Source organism: Narcine bancroftii, chromosome 4 (genome assembly GCF_036971445.1).
Source record: "Narcine bancroftii isolate sNarBan1 chromosome 4, sNarBan1.hap1, whole genome shotgun sequence".
NCBI classification, from domain to species: Eukaryota; Metazoa; Chordata; class Chondrichthyes; order Torpediniformes; family Narcinidae; genus Narcine; species Narcine bancroftii.
In genome coordinates, this window is record NC_091472.1 from 277,362,418 (window position 1) to 277,389,905 (window position 27,488).

The 27,488-nt window shown below is 39.9% G+C and overlaps 1 protein-coding gene across 15 annotated transcripts in view; it reads left to right on the forward strand.

Moving 5' to 3' along the window:
* The window catches only part of LOC138761998 (von Willebrand factor D and EGF domain-containing protein), a 327,980-nt gene that overhangs the window by 190,341 nt on the left and 110,151 nt on the right, over positions 1–27,488 (forward strand). For all 15 annotated transcript variants that reach the window (XR_011356699.1, XR_011356698.1, XM_069935108.1 and 12 more), the window contains 3 exons: positions 3,309–3,413; positions 12,735–12,849; positions 18,144–18,394. Coding sequence is in view for 13 of the 15 variants with exons in the window: in XM_069935108.1 (XP_069791209.1) it covers positions 3,309–3,413; positions 12,735–12,849; positions 18,144–18,394 (471 nt within the window). In the remaining 2 variants the exon portion in view is untranslated. The remainder of the gene's footprint in view (positions 1–3,308; positions 3,414–12,734; positions 12,850–18,143; positions 18,395–27,488) is intronic.

Consider the following 27,488-nt stretch of genomic DNA (forward strand, 5'->3'; position numbering starts at 1 on the left):
CACAGTTTTCAAAGTTCCCCATTTGCATGTTTTCTTACATTTTGTCTGGATCAATTGCAGGCTATTTGACAGAGATCACATAGTCATCAATTCCATAATTAAATCATACAAAATATTGCTGAGAATTGTTACCTTCTTGCTCAGATCAGTCTTAATCCAGTTGAATATAGTCCCATAAGACATTTGTTCCTTTCAAGAAGCAGAACAAATGAATCAATTAACATGTCAAAATATTTAAAAAATAACAGTCCTGTCAGTGCTACTGCAACAGTAGAACTGCTGCAGACCCACAGAGAACGAGGAGAGGAAACAGAGTGCTCCCCTGCAGGATTCCACTGCCCAGTCCAACTACAGATGGGTCCACATAGGCTTTAAACGGCTTATTAAAGGAGCTGATGGTGGTTTATTTTAAAATACTGTGAACACAGTGTTTGGGCCCAAGATGTGGTGATAGAGTGCTAATGATAATCCTGTCCACTAGTGGGAGTTGGAGATAAATGCTGCATCTTGGGTTAGATACAAAAAAATGGCTGCACCATGTGATCATGAGTTTTTAATAAAATATTGTTAATATAAAATAACCCAAGTTCCTTTATTAATGAACAAAACATCACATGGTACCAGGAGTGTGTATCAGTTGGTACCAGCAGGAAACAAGGAGAGCATGAAAGCTCCTGACATTGTGAATTTGACTGAGAATGTCGACCACGAATGGAAGTTGTTCATGCTGTACCTGCAAGCCATTGGACTTGATAGCAAACTGGATGCATGGAAGTTTGGACTGCTACTTATTATGATAGGACCTCAAGCACTAGAGGTGTTTAATGCATTTGTTTTTGCTGAGGCAGAAGACCAGGGCAAGTTTGATAATGTTATTGAGATGTTCACCAACGAAAAATGAAACATTTTTCGAGAGTTACGTGTTTCGCTCACGCATGCAGCTGCAGACAGAGAACTTCGATACTTTTTTAACGGCCAAAATTGAAAGAAAGAACATGTAATTTTGGATTTCTGCAATATTTAAAGATCTGTGATCAAATTGTGTTGGGAATTATGGACAGGAAAGTAAGAGGGATGGTTGCCACGAGAGATGGAGCTTACTTTAGCTGGAGCTGTGAAGATGTTCCACATCAGCGAATTAGCTCTGCAGCACTCAAAATATTTTGGTGAAAGTGCATGGGTTGGTGAAAATTAAGGCATAGCCATTGCTACAGTGACTGGATGCACAAATAAATAAAAAATGAGATTTAGGAAACAACAAAAAGATGGAGAGATGTTCAATTGTAAACAATATGGCAGTCAACATGTGCCAAAACAATGTCCAGCCAATGAAAAAAGTCTGTAACAAGTGCAAAAGGCAGAATCACTATGAAAAGCAATGTTTTTTTCCCAAAGGGAAACAAAACAAAAGAGAAAGTGTACACACTATAGAAGAAACTGTTCTCAGTGATGCATTCTTTGTGGGCATGGTAGCACAGAAAGGTTTCAAACACACTGAACAGCCAAGCGTGAAAAGAGTTAAGCAGGATGTGGACTGTGCCATTGCTTGCAAATGGAGAGGATATTGCTTTCAAGCTAGACTCAGGGACAAAGGCCAATTTAATCTTTGAGCCCGACATCAGGGCAATGAAAATAAAGTCACCAAATCATCCAAATTCTGTTCAGCTCAAGACCTACAATGGACAGCATATTGACACATTAGGCTCAAGGTGAAAGTCAAAGGTAAAGAGCACCATCTCATGTTTTTTCTAGTGGTCCCAGATGGACGTGACCCACTGCTTGGAGACAAAGTATGTGAATACTTTGGCCTAATCAAGAGGGTAACAGCGCCAATGTACAGAACAGTGCAGACAAAATACAGTTAAAAGAGGAAGCACTGCCAGTATGCCCCAAGACCGGATCCAGTGCCACTAAAAGACCAGCTCATACAGGAACTCGACCAAATAATGTCACTAGGGGTCATAAAGAAAGTGGAGAAGCCCACAAAATGGGTGAATTCAATGGTCAGTGTCAAAAAGAACAGTGACCTACGCATGTGCATGGACCAAAAAGACTTGAATGCCAAGGACTGAAATTCACTTATCTGGCATCTATCAATCCTAATAGATGTTAGATACTGGGGCTTTTACTGTATTACAATTAAAAGCACTTCTTATCAGGATTTAGCTCAAAACTCTGCTTTTATTTTATGAAAAATAATCAACAATACTTATCTTCAATAAAAGCTAACAGAAGGAGATATTTGCTTCCCATCCTGAAAAATTGAAGTACAATGGGAGAGTTTGTGCTCTCAGGAAATATGGAGCAAAATTTTTGGCCTGCAGATTTATTTCCTGGAATTGAAGGCAATAGAACAAAAGAGGAAAATGACATGGAGGACCATTCATAGCCAAAGTTGGTTCCTAGTCAATAAAACATAATCATGACAAATCAAGTAAAACTCTGGAAAAAAATTGATAAATTTCCACATTTATTGACATAATTCGAGGCAGTCTCCAAACGCCTCCAGCCTTAAAAAAAGTCATGTATTTCTTGCAACTATACAGCAAAGTCCAGTTGCAAAGAATTACTATTCCCGCAAAAACGTTTAATCTGTTCACTTTCCATGCCCCTCTATACACTTTGGGCTCCCATTATTAAGGAATTCATTCCATCACCACCCCCCCCACCACCACCCCGCCACTTAAATGTGCTGTGGCCCCTATTGAGAATGGCTAATCAAGAGGAACGTATTACACCTGATTCCCAAGAATTTTGCCTTTCTTTTGAAATTTTTTTTTGTTTATGAAGGCATTGCCATCACTCTGATGGCATCCCTTTTCTTTATACCTTCACCAATATCTCCCTCTGTCCACTCTGTTCCTTGTAAATTGTTCATAGTCAATAGGAATTGCAATGACTGAAGTGCATGCCATGGAAATTCTATAAAAGTTAACTCACAATTGCTAAGAAACAAATTGAGTGAACACTAAGTTATGAAATGGGGGGGGAAATGCTTTTCCATTGGGGTTCAATTTCATGTCAATTTCTCAGCTGCATTTTCTTTCAGTACCAACTAATTGCTTCCAAATGTTCTGAATTCTGTACATGATCCTCAGATATGAAACTTTTAGGAAGCAGCCAACAGTGGACACAATCACTGCTATTTGTCAGTTGTGAATTCAATCATCTGTTAATTATACTTTACCCAGTATTTAATTGGGAGTTGTGGCATGTTCCAAATAATAAAATATAAGTTTTAATAATTACAGATGAAATAATATCAAATATTTTATTCAAAGTATTTCTATTTCCTCCCAACTCAACAGATTACAAATGATGGATCTTTGTTCAGTGATTCCAAGGTTTTGACACTTTATGATGGTGTTTGCCAGATCTGTGATAATGTTCCAACTGGACTTTGTAAATTGAAGGTAATTTGAGATCCTTGCCTGTTGTTTCTATATGTACTGTTGTAACCTTAAAGGTTGAATAGAATGTCAATGAGGGATTTGCTTATCAGAATTGAGGCAGTACCTCTGTGCCAGTTGATTCCTGATGAAATGTGTTCCCATTGTGAAGACCTTTGAAGCATGCATCTAACAAATATATACAATTTATGTTTTATGATAGAAAATGGGAATTGCGTCCCTGTAGGAATTCATCACAATTTTCCTAGAACAAGTAAATTAGACACACAATCTCAACAATCAAGGTTTTAGCTTTTGTTGGAATATAGAGTTCAGAACACTGGTAAATCTTTTGGTGCTGGTGTTAATCAAGGAATATCATACTCTTTAATAAGGATCATTCAATTTCCATTCTTTGCTGCTTCACAGTTTTTCAATCTGACCATTAAAGCTCAGGCAAATCTTCCTTATTCAAACCTATACATTTAATACACTGGTTTGCTGTTTCTATGGGTTATTTAAATAAAAACTTGAATTTAACAAGCACCCTTCATTCACTCAGTTGGTTTGCAAGCATTTTTTATAGCAAAAGAATTATTCTTCTCAGATGTAGTCGCTGTTTGAAATACAGGTCCTATATATGCATAGGAGTACTCATTTAATGTGATAAAAACTTGATCATTTGCTCTTCTTATGTTAGTTAAGTGATGAACATTAATCTGAACATTGAACAGTGTAGCATGTAAACAGGCCCTTTAGCCCACATGTCTATGCTGAAGATATGCCCAAATTAAACTAAAACTCTGCATCTTGCACATGATCAATTTCCCTCATGGGTCATAGGCCACATTTCACTTGTGAATCTGCAGGGGTTATTTACTGAATCTGGTGCTCCCGTTGTGATCTCCTCTCCATCAGAGAGACTGTGCAGACTAAGAAATCACTTTGTTGAATACCTCGGCTCTGTCCGCTGCATGCGTGGATCTCCCAGTGGCCAACCGCTTCAATTCCCCATCCCATTTCCTTGCTGACATGTCTGCTCATGGTCTCATGCACTGCCATCCACAAATTTGAGGTACAAGCCCTCATCTTCCATCTGGTCACACTCTAACTAGATGGCATTAATGTCGACTTCTCTGGTTTCCGTTAAACCATACCCTTTCCACCCCCCCACCCCTTCTTCAGCCCCCTGTTGCCTTTCTCCCAGCTCTGTTTCTCTTTTCCCTTTATCTCCTTTCACAGAGCCAAAATCAGTTCTCACTTCCTTTTATCATATCCATTTAACACCTTTTCTTGGTCTGGACTCCTCCCTTCCCAGCCTTCAGTCTCTTTATTCTTATGCCTTCCTGTTCTTTGCTTATTCCTTGAAAAAGGGCTCAGGCCTCAAATACCCGTATTATGTTTTACCTCTGATGGATGCAGCAAGACCAACTGAGTTCCTCCCGCATTTCAATGTGTTTTTAACTACAATCACAGCATCTGGAGACTATTATGTTTCATTTTGTTTATGTACCTGTATAGAAACCTGTTCAATGGTACTATTGTGCACTTAAGATTTCTTAGATTATCGGAAAACAGTTCTACTGAAATTCTTGAATATCCAAAAACGTTTTTGGATGAGACATGACGTCACAAGTTGAAAAAAAGTTTTTTTTAAATGCACCATGCTCAAGTGGGGCTCTGATGCACTGTTAGCACCAGTTTGGTAACAACAGAGTTCAGAACCAGCCAAAGAAATTCATGGAATAAAATGGGAGGGGGGGGGCTGGGGGGGAAGAGGGGGGCTGGGGGGGGGGGGCATATGCTACTACTTTATTTGAAAGTGCTGCTGAGGACTGTGTTGCTGCAAATCATTTTGGGCTTTGTCTGGGGCAATACGACTACAGACCTGTGCGAGAGGATGTGTTCGTGTATCAAGATGGAAGCCATTCTTCCCATCGACTGAGAGAGGAGAGACATCTCCAACCTTCAGCATTACGAGGCACCCACCTCCCGCGCCCCTGAGTGGTCCCCTCTCCCTGGTCCCATCAGCCACTCTCTCTCTCCCTGCTCCCATGAGCCACTCTCTCTCTCTGCTCCCATGAGCCACTCTCTCTCTCTGCTCCCATGATCCACTCTCTCTCTCTCTCCACTCCCTTGAGCCATCCTTTCTCCCCGCTCCCCCGAGCCGCTCTCTCTCCCACCCCCCGCTCCCCCAAACCACACTCTCTCCCTACTCATCCGAACTGCACTCTATTCCCACTCACCTGAGTCGCTCTCTCTTTCAAATACCCTTTCACCGGGGTCACTCAAATTCTGGAGGGCAGTCCCTGGGACTGTACGTGCAATCTCGTACTACTTGCAGGTAAGGTGAGACCTTGGGCTTCCGGGCAGGGGCTCCTAGGCAGGATTGGCAATGGCGGAGAGGATATGTTGGGGATCGGCGACTGAGGTAGGGAAGTGTTGGGGATTGGCAACGGCCAATACAATAATTCTGCTGATACTACTGGGCTACTTAAAGAAATTTCTCAATTGTCTGAAAAATCCAGATAACCAATTATAGGTCAGGTAGCAAGTATTTCAGATAATCAGAAATGTACTGTAATGTAATGGGTTTGGATGGGGCATCGGTTTATATCTCTTGCAAAAGATAGATATGCTTGAAATTGTTACCTCGTTTTTTTAAATAACAGTTTTTTTAGGATTTCTGTTAAATATCAAAATGCAAAGTAACAGACTTTGTGGAAATGCAGAAAAGAGATACAGGCTCAGGGGTTCAGTTGACCAGTTCAGTCTACACACCTGGATACAGGGAGTAATAGTCTGTGACTATAAGATAGCCCTTCCCTTGGCATACAAATAGGTCAGCGCCTACCTCCTGTAAGGTCTGTATGGTGCTGGGAATTTAGTGGTTCTGCACCATTGCTTGCCTGATATTTCTGGCATATTGTACAGTTTGACACTTTATTTGTTATATCATTGTTGATTCTTGGCCAGTACATCACCTCTCATGCTCTATTCTTACACTTTTCAATTCCAAGATATCCTCCATGGATTCTTTTTAGTGCCTCTTTCCTCATGCCCTTTGGGATAAGGATTTTACTTCCTTTATAGATGATGTCTTCAACCACTGATAGTTCCGCCCTGCAATTCCAGTACTCTGAAACATCAGGTGAGCAGTCCTGCTTCATGGGGGCAATCCATACAAGATGCATTTTCTCAGTGTTTCATCTTTGTTTATCTCTCACTTTATGAGCTCCATTTTTGCATCCGATATGGGCAGTCCACTTGTGATCATCTTCACTAAGTCATTCACGTCTTTATCCTTTTTGGTGTTTGCAGGCTCTCTTATGTTAACATCTCTAGACAACATGTCTTCTGTGTACATTAGCTTACCCAGAGTGTACGCTACATTCAGTGTATAGTGTTGCAGCCTATTCATCATTCTCTGTATTCTCAGTGGACATTCATTTAATGGGTTTTTGGAACAATGCAATCAAGGGCTTATGGTCAGTCTCTTCTTTGATTGCTTGTCCTGACACAAACTGATTAAATATTTCACAGGCGTATGTGCCGTGGAGCAGCTCCTTTTCAATTTGAGTGTATTGCATCTCCGCATCTGTTATTGAGCATGATACATATGCAATGGGTTGTCAGTCATCATATTTTTGCAGAAGAACTGCAACGAGGCCACTATGTGATGCATCTGATGATATCTTGATAGGTCTCGCTGGGTCGTAAAACCTCAGAACTGGTTCCTCTGTGAGCAGTTTTTTTTAGTTCCCTCCATGACTTTTCATGCTCAAGATTCCACTCCCATTCAATGTTCTTTTCTGTTCATCTTCTCAATGGAGCCATCTTTTCTGAGAGGTTGGATATGAATTTACCCATATAGTTGACCATTCCATTAAACCACTGTACATCCTTTATGCATTATGGCCTTGGCATGTTCCCATTGGCAGACACCTTTCTGGGATCTGGTCTGATGCCCTCACTGTCAAAAATATCTCCTACAAATGTTAGTTCTGTCACCCTGAGCTGGCATTTCTCTCTATTCAGCTCCAGGTTTGCTTTCCTTGTTTTTTCTAGGACTTTCCTTTGTCTCTCATCATGCTCCATTCTCATAGTTCCGCATACTATGATGTCATCCATTGAGGTATCAACTTGGTCCAGGTGCTTATAGAGCATATGGATAGTTTTGTGATACACCTCAGGAGCTGAGGCAATTCTGAATGGTAACCTTAAGAATCTGTATCTACCAAATGGACTATTGAACGTGCATAATCTTGAACTTGCTTCATCCAATTTCAACTGCAAAAATCCTGATGATGCATCTAACTTGCTGAAAAACATTACATTTGCAAACTTTGACATGTTGGAAGCTTAAAGTGTTTCCTCTTTATTGCTCTATTTAGACCTCTTGGATCCAGGCAAATTCTAAGCTTTCCATTCTTTTTGTCCACAATGATGAGAGACCACACCCACTTTGTTGGCACATCTATCTTCTGAATCACATTCAGACTTTCTATCCTGTCCAACTTTGGTTTTAGTTGCTTTTGAAGCGCAAATGGAACTTTTCAGTACGGATGTATTATCGGTGGCACACATTTATCCACTCTGATCGTGTGTTTTCCTGAAAGGCAGCCTAGACCCTGAAATTGGTCATGAGTTCATCATAGACTGTCTCTCCTTCACTTTCCACCACAAGGAATCATTTACCAGGTTCAGTTTCTCACAGGCTGTTAAACCTAGTATGGCCTGTACATCCATTGGTATCACGATGACTGCTAGCATCTGTTCTTTGACCTTGTGTTTCACTTTGACCATGCATTCTCCTTGCACTGGTATATCAGTACCTGAATATCCTGTCACCTTCACTTTGGTCCATATTTCTTTGATCTGGGTCTAATCTTCTTAGTATCAATCTCTGATGAAACATTAATTTGTGTTCCAATATCCAATTTAACTGAAATGTATATGTCATTCACTTTTAATCTCAACATCCAGTCTCTGTTTTATTTCTTGTTTTCAGTCACAACATCTACATAGAATTCCTCTATCTCCCTTTCATCTATTGCATGAACCTTGCTTTGATGTACTTGGTTCCTCTAGCAACGGGCATAATGTTTGCTTTTGTTGCACATATAGCATGTTTTACCATATGCTGGACACTTTTTTTAGTAGGTGTTATGTATCACATCGACAACATGGCTTTCAATTGTCCCTTTCATTTTTGTTCACTTGCTATGCCTCTCTTTCCAATTTGGCGCACTTTTTGTTAAAAGGTTTATGTCTGTTCATGCTCACTGCATCCACGTTGCAGCTAGTTACACTGAACAACTCTTTTACCTGTGTTTTTACAGTTTCTGCAGCTCTACAGAGTGCTATGGTTTTTTCCTGGTCTAGATTTTGCTCTTGTTGTAGTCCTCCCTTAGACTATTATCTGGAATACCACACACATCTGGCTTTTATCAGCGAGTTGGTCAGTCCACCAAATTCACATGTTTTGCTCCTGTTTCTAAATTCAGTCACATACTGATCAATACTTTCTTCCATTTTCTGTATACAAGTGAAAAATCTGTGCCTCTCAGATGTCACGTTATGTTTTGCTATGCAGATTCCCTCAAACTGTTCCATTATTTTTTCCAGTTTCATTTTGTCTCCTTCAGCAGCAAATATGAAGTTATTACACACCTCCAGGGCTTCATCATCCACGACGTGTGAGAAAAATTATGCTTTCACTTTATCACTTTTCTCATCACCTTTAACTGCCACTAAACACAAACCAAAATGTTGTTTAAATCTATTCCAATTTTCAGCCACATCCCCTGTCAGCTGAAATTTCGCTGATGGATGAAATCTTTCCATTTTTCACTTTGTTAGCTTCTCTTCACTGATCAGTTGCTGACTTTAAATTTTACCTTGTAAAGTATTTCCTTTTAATTTCCTTCATCCCACTTCTAACACCATGTTTCATCTTCTATTCATATGTGTGATTTCTTAGGCAACACATGGATGAAGGAAAAGATTCTTTACTTTAAAGTTGTTATGAACAGCACATGAGGCAAGCCATGAGGCTGGAAGCCTCCATTACAGATAGCATATACTGTGTGTCAGCCCCCTGCTGGGAGCCATGTCTAATCAAACAGTAACTATAATCAAGGCCTTGGAAACATGATCATTAATATTACAGGGGACAGTCAACATCTCCTCACTACACTTCCTAGAAGACTGAAGCAAGCAAGGCTATCAGCACCATCATGATAACCTTCTCTAGGAGCTCTATCGAGAGCGACCTGGTGACTGCATCACAGTGTGGTACAATTGGTACAGAGAAAATGGATTGGAAGTCAATCCACAGGACCATAAGAGTGGCAGAGGAGCACTGGAGTTTCCCTTCCCCATCATCAACATGATCAACCAGGGTTGTTGTCTGAAGGGTGCACACAAAATCATTGAGGACGCCTTCCACCCTGCACACAGCATCTTTCAGCTGCTCCTGTCAGTGAAGAAATACAGGATCATCAAAGCCAACACCTCTAAGGTGAGGAATAGCTTCTTCCCACGGGCAGTGAGAAGAAGCACCAACCAAAAGAACTATTCACATGAAACATCTGAGACTCTAATTTGTACAAAACAATTTATTTATTTGTATAGATAAAATACTTGTCCTGTACATGTTTGTCTGTATGTGTCTTATATGTGGTTGTGTGTTTGTATGTTTTGCACCAAGGACCAGAGAACCTCATTTTGTCGAGGTGTACTTGTACAATCAGATAACAATAAACTTGACTTGAAATCTCTCCTTAAACCTCTGTCTCATCTGCACGCGAGCAGTGAACTATATATGTCTGCTTGATGTGATGAGGAAACTCATCAATCACAAGGACATTCATGGCTGTTCTATAAGGGAAGAAATTGGTGGTGGAAGTGAACCATGGGGATGGCAGAGGAAGAGATCAGGAAAGTGGGATGGGAGAATTCAGGAGAAGGCCAGTTGGAAGGGAACTACTGGGGAAGAAAGAGTTGGGTTGGTGGAAATAATGAGGAGGTGGATGTGATGAGGAGGCTAATTGAACAATGATCTTTGGTAATGGTTAATGGATGGACAGGGAGCATTAGAGAAACAAAACTGCTGTTTTAAAATAAGTAAATATGTTTTAATTCACTTCATTATTAGGGTTCTGGAGTTCTGTTTTATTCTGAGATGTATCCACTCTGATGGATCTGTCTTATTTGCTCATAATTTAAAAGGAAGGCATGACTAAATTAAACAAATGTTTAATTTGTTCAATTTAAATAATCCTGAATTTCTTGTCATTTTAGTATACATTTGAGTAAGAATTATATATTTAATCTGTTAATTTATGTCATCTACATGAAAAGATAGTGATTTTTTAAAAAGTTTCTGTTCTATGACACAGATGAGGTGAAACACAAAAGTCTGGAAATGCTGTGATTATAGAAAAAAACAAGAATCCTGGAGGAGCTCAGCAGGTCTTGCAGCATCCATGGGAGGTAAAGGAGGCCTGAAAAGTAGGTTATATATCTTTACCTCCCATAGATACTGCAAGACCTGCTGAATTCCTCCAGCATTGTGCTTTTGTGATCCAGATGATGAGATTTTTGACTGACAGAAAGAGCGCCACTCTTTGAATTGCTTTTATTTCAACATGGCTAATCTGACAAAATCTAGCATTACTTTTTATGCCTATCCATTTAATCTAAGCTTCCACAAAGTTCATTTTGTCATTCCCTTCAGAATATTTTTTTCTGACATTGAAGCTCAAGTTTCTTCTTCACCTCAACTAAGCTTCCTGTTGCCATTCCCATCAGAACTCTTTATCAGACATTGATGAGGCCCATTCCAAGTCTTCCTTTCTCCTCAACCTGCTATAATTTCACATTAATCCTCATGCAGGATAGCCTGAAAGTAAACTTGTATTTTGAGTTGACAGCAAAGAAGGCAAATGCAATGCTGGCATTTGTTTAAAGAAGAATAGAATGCAAGAGAAAGCATGAAATGTTGAGAATTTAAACGGCACAGGCAAGACCTCATTTGGAGATTGGGCTCCTCATTTAAGAATACTGACATTGGAGAGGGTTCAAAGGAAGTTCACAAGGATGATTCTGGGAATGAAAGGGTTATCACATAAGGAGTGTTTGACAGCCCTTGACCTATTCTCATTGGAATTTAGAAGAATGAAGAGGTATCTCATTGAAACATTTTGAACGTTGAAAGGTATGGGCAGAGTAGATGTAGAAAGGTAGTTTTCCATGGTGGTAGAGTTGAGGGCATACCTTCAGGATTGAAGGATGTTCACTGAGAATAGAGATATGGCAGCATTTCTTCACCCAGATGGTGGGAAATCTATGGAATTTGTTGCCACAGGCCATTGTGGAGACCAAGTCATTGAGTGTATTTAAGTCAGAATTTGATAGGCTCTTGATTCACCAGGACATCATCAAAGTTTATGGAGAGAAGGCCATGCAGTGGAGCTGAGTGGGAAAATGGATCAGCTCATGATTAAATGGTGGGGTAGTCTCAATAGGCTGAATAGTGTATTTCTGCTCCTTGTGGTCCTATGGTCTTATATTCCTTCTGGATGTGTACCATGTCCATGCAATTCTTTTATCCAAATTTTGGCACTATGAAGTAGAGTTGGAGGCTACATTACTAACTCCAATTATAGATTTCAGAATTAATATAGCAAACTTGTTAAACATTCAACATTTTCCCACTTTTATTTGATTGTCTAACATGGTTAAATTTACAGTAAATCCTTGTTCACCAAGGAAACTGAGGGATATTCAGGAGATTGCAGATAGTGGGATTTGAAGCCAAACACAATCTGTTGGAGGAGCTGAGTGAGTCAGGCAGCATCAGAGAGAGGAAAAGAACACTTGATATTTCAGCCTCAGTCGTTATGAAGACATTCCGCTCAAAACATCGACCATTCGCTTTCCACTGATATTTCCTCACCCACTCCAGCAAATTGATTTCATTTACCAAGATAAAATTGATATCGAGCAAGGAATAAAGACCTAACCTGTTTAATCTTTCCCTGTAACTCAACTCCTGAAGACCTGGCAACATCCTAGTAAATCTTCCTTGCACTGTTTCAATCTTATTGGATCAAGGGAAAATACATCTTCAGTTACTTGCACCAAAAGTAGGTAGAATAACTATTTTTCAACTAGCTGTAACTCTTAACAAAGTAAACAGCAAAGTGCAAAAATGTATTTCTCCTCTAATACATTGTTGACATTTTTATGTGTAATTATTAATTGTAATCATAATGAAATGTTGAATTAATCTTTTCGGCAGCTCTAATTTCATCAAATGTGATGGATTTGTTTTTGTAGGAAAAAACATGCAATATAGATGGTCTGTGTTATGGCGAAGGAGACCCAAATCCAACAAGTCTTTGTTTACTCTGCAACCCAAACATATCCAAGTTCACCTGGTCTATCAATGAGAGTAAGTTCATATTCAGAGCCTTTGAATTTAATTAAGGACTTGTGCCTTGAAGTTCAGTTGCTTATCACTGTTTAGTTTCAGCACCAGACAATCTCATACATGTAATATAGTATATCACAGCACATTACAAGCCCTTCAGTCCATAATGTTGTGTTGATCACTATAAACCTACTCAACAAACTAAATTTTCACTATCTCACACTCATAACTCTCTATTTTACTCTCATCCATGTGCACATCTAAGAGTTATTTAAATGTTCCTAGTCTATCAGCCTCCATCACAAACCCTGGCAATGTATTCCAGGCACTGACTACTCCCTGTGTAAAACAAAAATACAACAACTTACCTCTGACATGTCCCTTAACTTTCCTCCCCTCACCTTATACAGATGTCCTCTGGTGTTTGCTACTGTCACACTAGGAGAAAGGTTAGGAACATAGGAAGTAGGAACAGGAGTAGGCCAAAAATGGCCCATCGAGCCTGCTCCGCCATTCAGTCCACTGTATCTTTGTCTCTCATAATATTGTAGACCTATATTAAGGTGCCTCTCATCCTTCTTTATTCCAAAGAGGGAAACTTTACCTCAGTTAACCATGCCTCATAAGACAATCCAGGCTACAACCTGGAAAATCTCATCTGTCCCCTCTGCAAAGCTTCCACTTTCTTCCTGGAATGAGGTGACTGGAACTGAATACAGTATTCTAATTGAGATCTAGCTAAAGTTTTATAGTGCTGTAACATTACCTCCTGGCTTTTAAACTCAATCCCCCGATTAATGATGACAAGCATACCATAAGCCTTCTTAACTATCCCATCACCCAGTGCGGTAACCTTGAGAGATCTAGAGATTTAGACCTTCCATTAATGTATGGCAGCTGTATTGAGGCACATAGATGCGTAGATATAATCTATATCCACACCCCCCCCCCAACCTGAGTAATGAGATAAGAAACAAATCATCCTGCCAGTTAAGTAAAGGAGAGAATGAAATGGTGTGGCACAGATGATGTGTTTTAATTTTAAATTTTAATTTTAATGTTGATTATTTATCTTTCACCCATCATAGTTTATTTAACATCTGGGGTTCTTGAACTTTGAGGAAGATCATGGATCCCAATGGTATTAGGCTATTTTTCTATGTTATTGTATGTTTATATGAAGTTGAGGGAAAGGGGAAGAGGGAATAACTGCCAGAGTGCTCCAGATGTTGTGTCACCAATGTCTTATACAACTTTAACATAACATCCCAACTCCTTTATTCAATGCTTGATTTATGAAGGCCAGTATGCCAAAAGCTCTCTTTATAACCCTATCCACCTGTGACGCCATTTTCAGGGAATTATGTATCTGTATCACCAGATCCCTCTGTTCAACCTCACTCCTTAGTACCCTATCATTTACCATGTTTGTCCTTTTTTAGTTTGTTCTTCCAAAATGCAACACCTCACATTTGCTTGCATTAAACTCCATCTGTCATTTTTCAGCCATTTTTCCAGTTGGTCCAAATCCCTGTGCAAGCTTTGAAATCTTCTTCACTGTCCACAGCAACTTCAATGTTAGTGTCATATGCAAATTTCTGATACAATTTACCACATTATCATCCAGATCATTGATACAGATGACAAACACTAATGGTCCCAGCACCAATCCCTGAGGCACACCACTACTCACAGGCCTCCAGTTTGAGAAGCCATCATCACCACTACTCTTTGGCTTCTTCCGTCCAGCCATTGTCAAGTCTAGTTCGCTACTTGACCATGAATATCTAAACTCTTTCTTCCTGACTATCCTCCCATGTGGGACCTTGTCAAAGGCCTTATTAATGTCCATCATTCATAGCCTTGTCTTCATCAACTTTCCTGGTAACCTCCTCGAAAAAATTATAGCATTTGTTAAATGTGACCTACCATGCACAAAGCCATGTTGACTATCCATTTCTGGCTATCCAAATAATTGTGTATCTGATCTCTTAGATCACCTTCCAATAATTTATTTACTACTGATGCCAGGATCTCTGGCCTATAATTTACAGGGTTACTTTTTGAGCCTTTTTAAGCAAACGGAACAAAGTGAGCTACCCTCCAAACCTCTAGCACCACACCCATGGCCAAGGACTTCAAATATTTCTGCCAGAGCCCCTGCAATTTCTACTGTGACCTCCTTCAAGGAAGAGGGTATATCTTGGCAGGCCCTTGGAATTGATGGACCTTTATTTGCTTTAAGGCAGTAAGCACTTCATCCTCTTTAATCTTTATAGGTTCCATGACCTCACTACTTGTTTTCCTTACTTCCCAAAACTCCATGGCCATTTTCTCACTGAATATTAATGAAAAAAAATTAAGATGTCCCCTTCTCTTTGGCTCCATACAAAGCTGACCACTCTGATCTTCAAGGGGATTAATATTATTCCTTACTATCCTCTTGCTCTTAATATATCTGTAGAAACCCTGAGGATTTTCCTTTGGATTGTCTGCCAAAGCAACCTCATGTCTTCTTTTAGCCTTCCTGATTTCTTACTTGAGGTCTTTCTTACATTTTTTATACCCTCAAGTACCTCATTTACTCCATGTTATACACCTCTCCCTTCCGTACCAGATCCCCAATATCACTTGCAATCCAAGGTTCCCTCAGCCTGTTAATCTTGGTTTTAATCCTGACAGCAACATACAAATTCTGTTCTCTCAGAATTACACCTTTGAAGGTTCTCCACTTACCTCATGCATCCTGCCCCAAAACAAGACCCCAATCCATGCATTCTAGATCCTTTCTCATTTCCTCATAATTGGCCATTCTCCAATCCGTGTCCCAGACCTACCCTTCTCAGTAATTAATTTCATTATGATCACTGGACCCACAATGTTGCCCTGCACCTAATTTTGTCAGCAGTCCTGTCTCATTCTCTAATAGGAGATCCAGTATTGGACCTTTCTCTAGCTGGTATCTTTGTATATTGATTTAGAAAACTTTCCTGAACACATCTGACATCCTGATATTTGCTTGAAAACTTTTGTTTTGTTTCTTCTTCTCTTAACCAGCTCTCTCACTTCTTTTGTCAGCCATATTTCTCATACCCGACAATTGTTGCCCTGTTTTAGAGGGACAAACCTATCAAAACTGCAGGCAAGTGGCCCCTCAACATTATCCACATTAACCTCTGTGCTTTTCCAGGAGAGCATCTGTTTTCAATGTTCTCTTCCAAATTTTTGCTTAATCCCATCATACTGAGCCCTTCCTCAATTAAATATTTTGTAAGTTTATCTACTTCTATCCTTCCCCAAAGCCATGCTAAAGATCAGGGATTTGTGGTCACTGTTCCTGAAATGCTCCCCTTTGATGTGCCTGCCATCTGATCAGGTTCATTAGCCAGTATTATATCCAGTATGGCCTCTTTTCTATTCTGCTTGTTCACTTGCTGTATCAGGAATTGTTCTTGGACATATCTGACAAATACTTCTCCATTATTTCCCTCTTGCACTGAGGAGGTACCAATCAATATTAGGGAAGTTCAAGTCAATTCAGTTTTATTTATTCTTCATACCATGCTCGCACACTAAAGATGAGATAGCGTTTCTCCAGGACCACAGAGTATATTTATATCAATATAAGTCGGAATAGGAGTTATACACATTAAAATATTAAGACTTATTAAGTGTCCCATAAGAGCAAGACTGTTATTTTTGCACCTCCCTTTCTGCATCAGTGACAGTATCTCTGATTATTGATGCTTTTTCCACCCCCACACCTGCTTTTACCTCCTGTCCTATTCCTTTTTAAACATCTAAACCATGGTACCTGTATCGGCCATGTCTCTGTAATGGCCACAGCATCGTAAATCCACATATTGATCCATGCTCAAAGTTCACTTCCCTGATTATATTTAGGCTCCCTCCACTGCCTGTCCTTCCTCACAATCTCACTGCACATTACATCCACCTTTCCACCATTTGCTTTATTTTATGCCCTATTATTCTGGATCCGATCCCCTTGCCAAATTAGTTTACAACCTCCCCAACAGCTCTAGCAAACTTCTCCACGAGGATATTTGTACCCTTCCAGTTCTGGTGTAACATGTCCTTTTTGTACAGTTTGAACTTTCCACAAAAGAGATCCCAATTGTGATGTTTTAAGTAATAAAGAAACTTGGGGTCTTTTATATTAACAATATTTTATTAACAACTCATGACCTCGTGGTAGAGCCAGATTTTTGTATCTAGCCCGAGGTGCAGCATTCATCTCTGACTCACTCTTGTGGTCAGGAATATCAATAGCACTCTATCGCCACATCTCCTTTACTTTAGGATGTTCTATCTACTAACATTACACTTTAATTCAGTATTTATTTCAATTTAAAGTTAAACACCAAAATAAACACAAATATCAGGAGCACAAACTTTTTAAGAGTGGTTATTTTTCTTTTAGAGATTCAGCCTGTCAAGTGCTTTGATAATGCATGTGGATCTTCTTAACACAGGTGAATGTGTCAGCTCTGCTGGTCCACTATTGTCTAGCACTTGTGTTTCCTCTGATGCTGTACAGGCTGGATCTTCTGCATTTGTCTGTTCTTGCAGTGTCACTTGCCTTTTCAGCAGGCTCTTTCAATTCCTCCTCAATATTTAATCATCCTCTGTTCTGACAGTGTAGGATTTTGGATTTACTTCCTCTAGAATGGTGACCTTCTTGTCCTAGGTGACATAATCTCTAAGTCTCACCGTGTCCTTAAGCTTCTTGCTGACTTGTCATAGTTTGCTTTATGTCTCCATTGCAGACACTTTTGTTTTGGTTTGACATCTCTGTATTTGTTTTGGTCTGCAGATTAGGGAAGTGTTGTCCTGCTCTCTATTACTCATACTTCTGACTCTCCAATTGGCTCAGATCCTGAACCAACTGTCACTTGAAATCTTAGACCTAATGAACTCCAAGGATCTGAGCTGTCAATTGTCAACTGTGGTCTTCTTCATCCTCATTTTCACTCATTTACACTGTCCTTTTAAGCAACCTCCACACCCCATCATACATTGAACTAATGACTCTCTCTTTCCCCTTAATCCTTGGACACTGATGGCAGAATTTCCAATAAGAAAATGTTAGTTTAATAGCAAAGCCTTGAGTGAAGTTTTTAATGGTGGATCCATGACTGAAACTGCCATTTGGAGGAGGCAGTGACAATGTAGTGAATGCATTAGGACACCTCATTTTCTTGGCATTGGTGATGTGGGTTTTTGAGAGGAAAGTTGGAATGGCCATATGTTTGTCCAGATTTATTGTTGATGTTTTTGTTTTATATTCCATGAAGATAATCAGCCACCACACTACCAAGAATCTACCACGAGGCTCCAGACATTTTTAGGGGAAAATTTTGTTTACCAGTTCATCGCAGTGGATCCAGAAGGATCACCTGTGCTCTTCTCACTGGAGTCCCCACCAGAAAATGCCAGTCTGTCACCAGCTGGACTTCTCATCTGGAAAGTGAATTCCCAAAGCTCAGGCAGTTTTGTCTTCACCGTCTCTGATGAATGTAATGCACAAAGTACATATTCAATTCAGGTGAGTATATTTTTATTAATGTTTCAAGAGAATAGTGATAATCTTCCAAAAAATACATTAACTGATATATAGGTACACATTTTTATGACAAATACTCAAAATGGATTAGAATTGTGCCTTTAATACCAGATAACCACTTCCTGATAAGGGTCTGCTGTGATGAATTGAGAAGAGGCAGGAAAATAGATATAGCTGAACTTGTGTGCATTTCTTTTTCTTGCTATTTTGCTATCTCTTTGAGGAAATGTATATGTTGGAAAATGGTGTCCTTGTGTCCAAATTGCATATTGTGCATTCCTGGTGTTTGGTTGATGGATCTTCAAGCTGAAATCTGACTGCTTCTCTTCTATCAATTTTTCTTGATCTGCTGAATATTTTATTTGTGTTGAAGTCACTCTCTTGATTCCTGAATATATGTGACTGTCCTTGACATGCAAACATCAGACAAGCCCAGTAACATGGAAGCTGTTTGGAGCTGGAGTAAACAGATTTCATTGGCTGACTTCATGCTTTATTGAAAGGAACCTGATTTTAATAAGTTATTCAGAGCTGTATCTTTGCATCACCATCTTTGTTTACTTCAGTTATGAACTTTTGTCCATCACAATGTCAACAGTTGGAAAGTTTGCTAAATGATCAGAAGTTACGTGCCCTGTACAATTACCTTTTCAATATCCAAAGTTTTCAAAGCAGAGATCAGCAAAGTGATGGACTATGTTCAACTTGTCTTGATAATTGCAATTCTGATCACACACAAAGATAAAGGTTCCATTATAATACTACATTTAGAATGCAACATACATGAAATTCTTTAACTTTTGTCTACCGTAAGGCAGACAGAGAGTCACCACTTTGTCCACCGCCCCTCACAGAAACCTACAACACTTAGTGTTCCTTGGTGGTCTCCCCTCCAAGTAAACCACAAGTCCTGTGCCTGCTTAGTTCCTGAGGTCAGGCAATTCCAGGCATATTCAGGCTATTAGATGTGGTAATAGAGCTCAACGTGATACAGCCATTTTTTATTTTCTCACCATCCACCAACATTAGGGTTCCATTACCACCTTTGCTGGGCTATCTGCTGCGGCAACTATCCAGGCTTCTTTCAAATCATCTCCCAAATCTCTCTCATCAAGGAGGAAAGGAACACCACTATTTGTAGTATTTTTTTCCCTGTGAAGTCCCAAAGGGCCTCATGTACTGAAGGCTACCTGATCATATGTATCGGAGATTTAGAATTAGAACTTGGTTGCCAATAATTTGATCAGGAGTCTGTGAGGCTGCAGAGGCTGCGGGAGTGCTGGACGTGAATCCACGGACACTCCATGTCCTTGAAGGTAATCTCTTTGATTCTCTTTCTCTTACTCTTGGGGGTGCTGGGCACTCCTCATGCTGACTCTTTGGTTTCCTAACTGCACCAAAGGTGAAGTATCTCATGTATATTACATTTGTATATTACATTTGAATGTAATATTATGCGGCAATAAAAGGAATCTATGTCATGAGAAACTGCAGGTTCTAAAATTTGGACCAGAAAAACAAACTGCTGGAGAACTCAGCAGGTCAAGCAGCACCAGTGGAGGCAAAGAAAAGGGCAATATTTTGGGTCTGGACCCTGCAGCATGCCAATGAGTCTACAGGAAATATGGTCCCTCTGAAGAGGTGAAAGCCTCGGTCTCATTCCTCCCTCCCACCTCTCTCTGCCTTCTCTCTCACTCCTGATATATTTGCCTCCACTGATGTTGCTTGACCTCACCATTCCTTAGCTGTCTCTGAGTCACAATCCTTTAGATCGCTTCCAAATAGCACAATAGGAACTTCTTCACAAACTGGATTGCAACAGATCCTTGAGATGGCTCACCACAAACTTTTCAAAAATAACTGGGAATAGCCACCAAGTTCTGAGCTTCTTATTGGTGTCCACACCCTGCATTTAAATTAGAGAATGGCTAGCAATGGAGCCACCTGATCTTTCCACTCGTGTATGTACTGACTGCAGACCTATTTTTCCAGATGCCCTGATGTGACTTGCACCCCTGAAACATCCTGATTCTGGAAGGCAGGGACTGATAAGGCAAATGGGCCATGTTTGAGGCAATACAGTCATATAGGTCCTTGACGATGGGCTCAAGCTTGAAACGTTGATGACCCATTGTTTACTGTGCATATTGTATGACCTGCTGAGTTTCTCCAGCACTTTTGTGTATTGCACTACCACCCCAGCATCTACAGATTTTCCTCTTTAACACCATCATATGAGGTGAAGGAAGGTATATAATGTAGAACAAGCCCTCCCTCCATGGAAAGGTAAATTAGATATCAAATTAAACTGCACTCAAGCTTGACTTAGAATGCTTCTGAATGACTTTGATAGTCAAGGGCATTGCGAAACTGTGAAAAATCAATTGGAAAATTATTTTTTAATTATTAATGAGTTTAAAATTAAATCTAATTTAAATCTCTTAAACCACTTTGAATATTTAAAGTAATTACAGCAATTAATTCCAAAAAATGTGGACATCACCATATGCTTCCCTTCACAGCTGTACATTAAAATGAATGAGCTTGGTCTGATGCTAGGTCTAACATGGTGTAGGTTCAGTGGGGCAGATTCTCTAGTAGAACTGCAAGGGAATTGCATGAGGTTGGTACTGTGCTCCAGGAGTGATCCAACTTTGAAGCAAAGAAAAGCAAGGAAGCCACTGCTGTTCAGCCAACACAGGGAGGACTTTCTGTTTGCTTGCGATTCGAGATTTTCCTGGGAGATAAAGGGTGGCATTTCAACATGCAGCTGTCTGCATTACCAAGCAAGGCTCATTGCAATAATTTGCTCAGATTTTGATGTCTTCTGTGCATTCAAGTAAAGCTTTTAGTATCACAGAATACAAAGGTCTGGAGATACTCATGCTGATCTACAAAGATAGGTTAAAAATCCAACAAATTAAATCCAATCATCTAGCAGCAAGATAACAAGATTGGATATCTGATTTTGTGGTCCATTCAAATCAGTAGAGAATAATTATTGGTGGATCCATCCATGGCTTACTGCAAGGCAAGCATCCATTAAAAATAACGGGATGTCTTAAAATTATTGAACGGTCTTTTTCTACATAATCTGCTAAACCTGCAATTACTTTGCTGAATGCATCGCACTATATTTAAATTTCTTTCATGGAATTTTTTTTAATGAGTCTCACTTAAATTTGTTTGAACAATGGAGCTTTAATGTTGGAACATGTATTTATAGGAAATAGTGGAACATCATTACAACATTGTTGTGGATTAGTAATGCCATTATCTGAACTATAGAAGCATGTTAATATTCCATCATGACTGCTGGAAAATAAGTTAATTAAATAATCTGAATGAATAACATGTTTGTACCAATTATGGTAATCATGAATCTATTGGGCTTCTGTAAAACTGTCCTGGTTCACTGATGTTGTTGGGAACATTCCTCTGTTTGGGTTAATTGTAATTCCAACCCAAATTAATGTGCTTGACTCTTAACTGCTCTCTAAAATGGCCAAGCAATTCATTTTGGTGCATCAATCTGCAATATTTGAAAATGAAATTAGCCAGAACTGATTTGAATTTGAAAATGCTAAGTCCCATTAATGGAGCCAAGTTCACCTCAGAACCATCTGTCGATTTGTGCCTGAGTAGGAGAACTATTGTCTGGACTAGTCAAGCATCAACCTGACATAGCTACACATAGTCAATATCCCAAGCAATTTTATTCTAATACCTGTGTTTATCATGTCCCCAGAGCAGGACAGGTCAATGAAAGATGACAGTAAAATGAGATTCTTCAGCTCTTTTTCCAGACCTCATGAAATAACATGGTCATATGCAGTCATTTATAAGCAAGAAGCTTTCTGCTGGTTATCACCTATTGCCTTTCCTCAGCTGGTGAACTGATTACCCAGCTACACCTAACCACGAATAAAGCACTTCTGTTCAGTTAAACCAATGACCCATTCTGCTCTCAATCAACTAAAAAGAAGTGGCACTATCTGAACAAAGATCTGATCACAGTTGTATATTCTGAGATTTGCAAGAAATACTTGGTTTGAGACTTGGTCCTGTTACGAGCTCAAAGTACCCCAAAACCCAGCAGCAATAGACATTCACCAAGACAAGTAGTTACTTAATCAAAAGTTGTTTTTAATTATCTTTAAACATGAAAACAAAATCAAACTTTAACTTATCTCTATACTTAACTAACCCAAATTAACCCCCTTCTATTTCTAAGCGCACGTGTACGATGTGTGTGTAAATTTAAGAAAAGTTCTTTGGTTCACAGTTCAATCTTAGTTCTCCTTCTTCCAAGTTCTCTGGTTGCAGGTGATTCTTATACTGTGCACAGAATTTAACAGGTATAAAGTTCACCAGGGTTTGGTGCTTGAAAGGTAAATGTTTACCGCTCAGTAAGGTTCTTGTATGGTTTGCAGAGAGAGATATTTGTTGCTCCAGGATGTCCACAACTGAAGTACCACCATTAGTCACCTCAATGTCACGCTGATGAAACTTGCCCCATCAGGGTTTTCCAGATGGTAACCTCTTTCTTTCAAGCTAGCACAGAGTTCCTTTCTGTTTCCCTTATTCCATGAGAAACATCAGACATATAGCACTTTCAGCCATCCACCGCTCTTGAGCTTTCTATTTCCAACCAGTTTTTCCTGGCTTGCACTGTTCAGCTGCTTTCAGTGTCACACACGTTGGCTGAGAGAGCTTGTTGAGCTTCTCTCTCTCTCTCTCTCTCTCTCTCTCTCTCTCTCTCTCTCTCCAACTGCCAGAAAGTCCATGTGACTCTCTCACTTGCAAAAACCCCACCTTCTTCAGCAAACCATAAGAGTTCTCCCTCTTGGTCAAGCTGTTGTCAAACAAAACCTAGGAGTGACTTTTCTGTGAGCACTCTGTAGATACTTGCAAACAGCCAATTTGTCTCCTTGAAGACAATGGTCTATTCATTTCATGACGTCATTTCAATTAGCACCTACTTGTGAAATGCGCACATCATTCTCCAAAATTTCTGCAATGTTACTGAATATGAATTCTTACTATTTCAAATGAGATGTTTTAAAATGTGTGTATGTATGTAACCCATGCTCATCTTACCAAATTCCTCCCAATATTTATCCATTACAGTCCAAACATGAGCAAAACAGTTAAATGCAAGTGATTTGGTGGGAGTAACTGGCTTCACAAGATTACACTTGATCAAATAAGCTTTCAAGAAGAATGGATAAAATTGAATTCTATGATTAACAAGGCAAAGTGTTCAATGAAAATAATTTCACCAAGCACAAACAGATTGTTGTTTGAGGAGATCAGTCAACTCAAAAGAAAAGGCTATTGCTACAGTAGTTCTGTAACCTCGTCTTTGGCTGAACCATCTCAGCTGCTTTATTAATGAACTCCCCCCCAACCGCTCTGCCCCCCCCCCCCATCCTGCACCAAAAGTAAGGATGTGTGTTGCTGATTGCAAAAAAATTCAGTTCTGCAGTTGCAGCCGCAGTTGGGCGTAGCGGTTATCACAACTCCTGTACAGCGCCAGCAATCAGGGCCGGACCGTGGTTCAAGTACCATGCATTCTGTCAGGAGTTTGAAGGTTCTCCCAGTGTATCTGTGGGTTTTCTCTGAGGACCTTGTCATCTCCCACCATTCATAACATAGTGTCAGGAGTTTGAAGGTTCTCCCAGTGTATCTGTGGGTTTTCTCTGAGGATCTTGTCACCTCCCACCATTCAAAACATAGTGTCAGGAGTTTGAAGGTTCTCCCAGTGTATCTGTGGGTTTTCTCTGAGGATCTTGTCACCTCCCACCATTCAAAACATAGTGTCAGGAGTTTGAAGGTTCTCCCAGTGTATCTGTGGGTTTTCTCTGAGGACCTTGTCATCTCCCACCATTCATAACATAGTGTCAGGAGTTTGAAGGTTCTCCCAGTGTATCTGTGGGTTTTCTCTGAGGATCTTGTCACGTCCCACCGTTCAAAACATAGTGTCAGGAGTTTGAAGGTTCTCCCAGTGTATCTGTGGGTTTTCTCTGAGGATCTTGTCACCTCCCACCATTCAAAACATAGTGTCAGGAGTTTGAAGGTTCTCCCAGTGTATCTGTGGGTTTTCTCTGAGGATCTTGTCACCTCCCACCATTCAAAACATAGTGTCAGGAGTTTGAAGGTTCTCCCAGTGTATCTGTGGGTTTTCTCTGAGGATCTTGTCACCTCCCACCATTCAAAACATAGTGTCAGGAGTTTGAAGGTTCTCCCAGTGTATCTGTGGGTTTTCTCTGAGGATCTTGTCACCTCCCACCATTCAAAACATAGTGTCAGGAGTTTGAAGGTTCTCCCAGTGTATCTGTGGGTTTTCTCTGAGGATCTTGTCACCTCCCACCATTCAAAACATAGTGTCAGGAGTTTGAAGGTTCTCCCAGTGTATCTGTGGGTTTTCTCTGAGGATCTTGTCACCTCCCACCATTCAAAACATAGTGTCAGGAGTTTGAGGTTCTCCCAGTGTATCTGTGGGTTTTCTCTGAGGATCTTGTCACCTCCCACCATTCAAAACATAGTGTCAGGAGTTTGAAGGTTCTCCCAGTGTATCTGTGGGTTTTCTCTGAGGATCTTGTCACCTCCCACCATTCAAAACATAGTGTCAGGAGTTTGAAGGTTCTCCCAGTGTATTTGTGGGTTTTCTCTGAGGATCTTGTCACGTCCCACCGTTCAAAACATAGTGTCAGGAGTTTGAAGGTTCTCCCAGTGTATCTGTGGGTTTTCTCTGAGGATCTTGTCACCTCCCACCATTCAAAACATAGGTTAATGGGATGTGGGCTGAAATGACCTGTTAGTGTGCTGTATATCTAAATTTAAAATGTAATTTAAAAAAAAATCAAATGCTCAACGAGCACATACTCACAAACAACAAGACCTGGACAATATTCAGCGTTACAATGAGATCTAACAGATAATAATTGTAGTACACAATTGGGTGGCGATGACCGGTCCCCACAAGAAACTGCTTAATAATTTCCACTTGATATTAAAGTTCCCTGCTGCTGACATTTTAGGATTCATGACTAACCAGAAATTGAATTAAACCAGCCTTAAAAATATTCTGAGTAGAAATACAAGTCTGAGGGTGGATTCTCAGCATCAATAATCTGTCTTGGCAAGTCCCTTCCACAAGGCGTATCTGACTTGCGCTTCCACAATAGGTACCGTCTACAAGTGCACTGCATCAATTCTCCAACTTCAAAACATGTCATTAATATCATGAGGAAAGAGCGAAAAGCTAACTAATTCAGGGATTCAACCCAAAACATCGACTGCCCCTAATCTCCACAGATGAGGTCCTCCAGCCGTTTGCTTCTTGCTACAAATCCCCAGCGTCAGCAGTCTCTCTTTTGTCTTGGTATTGAAAGATAATGGCAACAGAGTTTTCAGGATGTCATCACCTGCATGTTCCCCTCGAAGTCACACACCATGCTCACTGAAGTGTACTAATGACTTTCTTCATACTGGGTCAGAAGCCAGAAGTCTGCTCTTGATGGCAGACAGGATGTTCCACTATCAACAAATTCCAAAAGCCCTTGAAGGATGAGAATGCTTGGGGTTTTTTTTCAATTATACATTGGGCTGTGAATAAATATAAATAAAGGATGTGTTCAGTTAGGTAATGTAAAAAGGGAGAATGTCAGGGTGATTACAGTAATGAACATCCACAAGAATGTGGCCAAAATGTACTTGATAGTTAATTATTAAAAATAATATCTATAAATGACTCTGAACAAAAGAAATGAAATTCTGAAGAGCTTATGGCTCATTCATTACTCCATGACTCTTTGAAGGCTAGATTTTGAAACAGTTTGTACATCAGTTCCCACAAGGTCACTGTTTCAATATATTTCAGCTGACATTTGGTGAAACTAACATGAATGATAATAGCACTTTAATCCAAATTGGCTTCGACGCATGTTAAGTTTCTTCAATTGTTTGTGCTAATAAACCTTTAGAATTTCACACTGCTTGGAATGAATTTCTAAAAATTAATGTTTCAAGTTTAGATTTATTGTCATGCACATTGAGGTTCCACAGTGAAAAGGACTTTTTTTTTTGGCGCACTATCTATTAAGTTCACAAGTGCAGTAGAATAAAACGCATTACAGAAAATAGATTTACAGTGAGAGATCAGGTCTATCAAAGTAAGGGCAACCTTTGGGCGGCATGGTGTAAGGTAAAACATCATGAGATGGGAATGTGTAAGGAGTTACCCTGTACAGGGCTGTAACAAGATGTGAATGCATCCTTGTACTTACAAGATAAGAGAGACATTGATGGATTGAGAGGCAGGAAGCTAGCAGGGAAAGGATAGCAACAGTTTTAGTCATTGGACAAGTAATGATATGATGATGTTCTAAGCATGTATCCAAGGGTATAAAAAATCACCATTTTGCTGATAACGGCAGAATGCATTCTCCGACTAACATTGTTAGTCGCAAGTGTTACAATCCGGTAATAAAGAACAAAGAACCCTGATTTCGACTCAGTCTGGTGTTTGTCTCACTCATTCATGAACAAAGCAGACCTAACAATGGTCAGCGCAACAGGTAGCACAGCTGTTAGTGTAATCCTGTTTCAGCTCCTGGGGTTCGAATCCCACATTGTCTGCAAGGAGTTTGTAGGTTCTCCCCAAGTCTGCATGGGTTTCCTCTGGGTGCTCCGGTTTTCTCCCACCTTTCAAAATGTAAGTGGGTTGTAGGTCAATTGGGCATAATTGGGAAGCACGGGCTCGTGGACCGAAAGGACCTGTTACCATGCTGTTATGTCTAAAGTAAAAATTATTTTAGAGGATGAGATTCATTCAGGAGTCTGATAATTGCAGGAAAAAAAAACTTCCTTGAGTCTGGTACTGCATGATGTTGTACTATTAAATCTTCCTCCTAGTTGAAATGTTTACTTCACTATGTTGGTTTCCTTCCTGAGGCATCGGGAAGTGCAGATAGAATCTATGGATGGAAGGGTCTGAGCTGCATTCACAATTTTCTGCAGTTTCTTGCCCTCTTGGGCAGAACAACTTCCATGCCACAAAATAATGCATTCT